At 47.5% G+C, this 2,500-nt stretch overlaps 1 protein-coding gene across 1 annotated transcript in view; it reads left to right on the plus strand.

Moving 5' to 3' along the window:
• Positions 1 to 2,500, plus strand: part of LOC143122298 (neural cell adhesion molecule 1-like) — a 17,379-nt gene that overhangs the window by 1,179 nt on the left and 13,700 nt on the right. Inside the window, exon 2 of the mRNA XM_076283127.1 lies at positions 1,956 to 2,165. Coding sequence (XP_076139242.1) covers positions 1,956 to 2,165 — 210 coding nt within the window. The remainder of the gene's footprint in view (positions 1 to 1,955; positions 2,166 to 2,500) is intronic.

Consider the following 2,500-nt stretch of genomic DNA (forward strand, 5'->3'; position numbering starts at 1 on the left):
TGTGTTCTGTGCGGGTGATTATTTCACAAATAGTCCCTGTGCTTTAGAGGTGTGTGTGTGTGTGTGTGTGTGTGTGTGTGTGTGTGTGTGTGTGTGTGTGTATGTGTGTTCTGTGCGGGTGATTATTTCACAAGTAGTCCCTGTGCTTTAGAGGTGTGTGTGTGTGTGTGTGTGTGTGTGTGTGTGTGTGTGTGTGTGTGTGTGGGTGTGTGTGTATGTGTGTTCTGTGCGGGTGATTATTTCACAAGTAGTCCCTGTGCTTTAGAGGTGTGTGTGTGTGTGTGTGTGTGTTCTGTGCGGGTGATTATTTCACAAGTAGTCCCTGTGCTTTAGAGGTGTGTGTGTGTGTGTGTGTGTGTGTGTGTGTGTGTGTGTATGTGTGTTCTGTGCGGGTGATTATTTCACAAGTAGTCCCTGTGCTTTAGAGGTGTGTGTGTGTGTGTGTGTGTGTGTGTGTGTGTGTGTGTATGTATGTGTGTTCTGTGCGGGTGATTATTTCACAAGTAGTCCCTGTGCTTTAGAGGTGTGTGTGTGTGTGTGTGTGTGTGTGTATGTGTGTTCTCTGCGGGTGATTATTTCACAAGTAGTCCCTGTGCTTTAGAGGTGTGTGTGTGTGTGTGTGTGTGTGTGTGTGTGTCTGTGTATGTGTGTTCTGTGCGGGTGATTATTTCGCAAGTAGTCCCTGTGCTTTAGAGGTGTGTGTGTGTGTGTGTGTGTGTGTGTGTGTGTGTGTATGTGTGTTCTGTGCGGGTGATTATTTCACAAGTAGTCCCTGTGCTTTAGAGGTGTGTGTGTGTGTGTGTGTGTGTGTGTGTGTGTGTGTGTGTGTGTGTGTGTGTGTGTGTGTGTGTGTGTGTTCTGTGCGGGTGATTATTTCACAAGTAGTCCCTGTGCTTTAGAGGTGTGTATGTGTGTGTGTGTGTGTGTGTGTGTTCTGTGCGGGTGATTATTTCACAAGTAGTCCCTGTGCTTTAGAGGTGAAACCAGCTTCTACTGGAGCACTCTGAGGATAGTTAAAATCTGTTTTTCTTATTCTCAGGAGTTTTCCTTTCTGAACTTGTTTTGTCAACCTGGAAATGTAAGCACAGTGCGTTTGAGTGTGTGTGTGTGTGTGTGTCTGTGTCTGTGTGTGTGTGCGTGTGCGTGTGCGTGTGCGTGTGCGTGTGCGTGTGTTTTGTGTGTGTGTGTGTTTGTGTGTGTGTGTGTGTGTGTGTGCGTGCGTGCGTGTGTGTGTGTGTGTTTGTGTGTGTGTGTGCGTGTGTTTTGTGTGTGTGTGTGTGTGTGTGTGTGTGTGTGTGTGTGTGTGTGTGTGTGATATAGAGAGGAAATGTTGTGCTTAAACACCACACAGCTTTTATTCCATTATGAATGAAGTTGCGACTGAAATATTGGGTGTTAGACGTCTTTCCTTCGCCCTTCACTGCAACTTCAAAGCCCAAAGAGAGTGGCACCTCGTCTTTAGCGAGAGCGCTTCTTGATTTATTTACAGGTGCTACAGTATATCTTCTAAGCAGATATATGTGAAATATTTATTAGAAAGTCCAAAGAGATTGCACATTTGCTGTGTCCTTGAGACAAAAACAATATATGCAATATGCAAACGCTTTCTGGAGAGAAGCACACATCCCTCTCCAGGTACACAAACACATTTCTCATCCGAAGTGTGATTTTACTGAGCATATTTTGATTGCATCTGGAAGTATAATGACAAGAAATATTAAGTCTCTACTTTGAAAGTTTTGAGTGTCCTACTTTATAGCTGACAGTAAAGCATTAACGTTAAGGCCCCTATCAATTGATGTCTGTCTGTATTCTATACTGAATAATGTTTACCATACATGTGCTATACATCACCAAATATGTGTCTCTTTATAGTCTCTCTCTGCTATGTCTGAAGAGATTATGGGATGTTGTTCATCTGCCACTGACCCTCTCTCTCTCTGTGTGCATCCTAGTGGTGGGCGATGCTAAGGAGATCTCGTGGTTCGCCCCGAGTGGCGAGAAGATCCTGCCCGATCGCACGGACATCAGCGTCAGCGTTGGTGACGAGACTTCGTCCACTCTCACCATCTACAAGGCCAACGTGGACAACGCCGGCATCTACAAGTGCGTGGCCAAGAACGGCGACCAAGAGTCACAGGCCAGCGTCGTCGTCAAGATCTTCCGTAAGTGTCCCCCCTTGACCTCGCCATGACCTCACGGACATTACATCACTCCCGCTGACCTCGCCATGACCTCACGGACATGACATCACTCCCGCTGGAGGAGACTCGTAGGATGCACCTCTGCTTCCCCGCGCATCGCTCCGCTCATCTCTCCTCTCTTCCTCTCTCATCACCTCCTCTCTCCTCTCTCCTCACCTCCTCTCTCCTCACCTCCTCTCTCCTCTCTCCTCACCTCCTCTCTCCTCTCTCCTCACCTCCTCTCCTCACCTCCTCTATCCTCACCTCCTCTCTCCTCACCTCCTCTCTCCTCCCTCCTCACCTCCTCTCTCCTCACC

Source organism: Alosa pseudoharengus, unplaced genomic scaffold (genome assembly GCF_046254945.1).
Source record: "Alosa pseudoharengus isolate Yale_2024_CS ecotype anadromous, Long Island Sound unplaced genomic scaffold, YU_APseudo_1.1 YU_APseudo_1.1_scf_130, whole genome shotgun sequence".
NCBI classification, from domain to species: Eukaryota; Metazoa; Chordata; class Actinopteri; order Clupeiformes; family Clupeidae; genus Alosa; species Alosa pseudoharengus.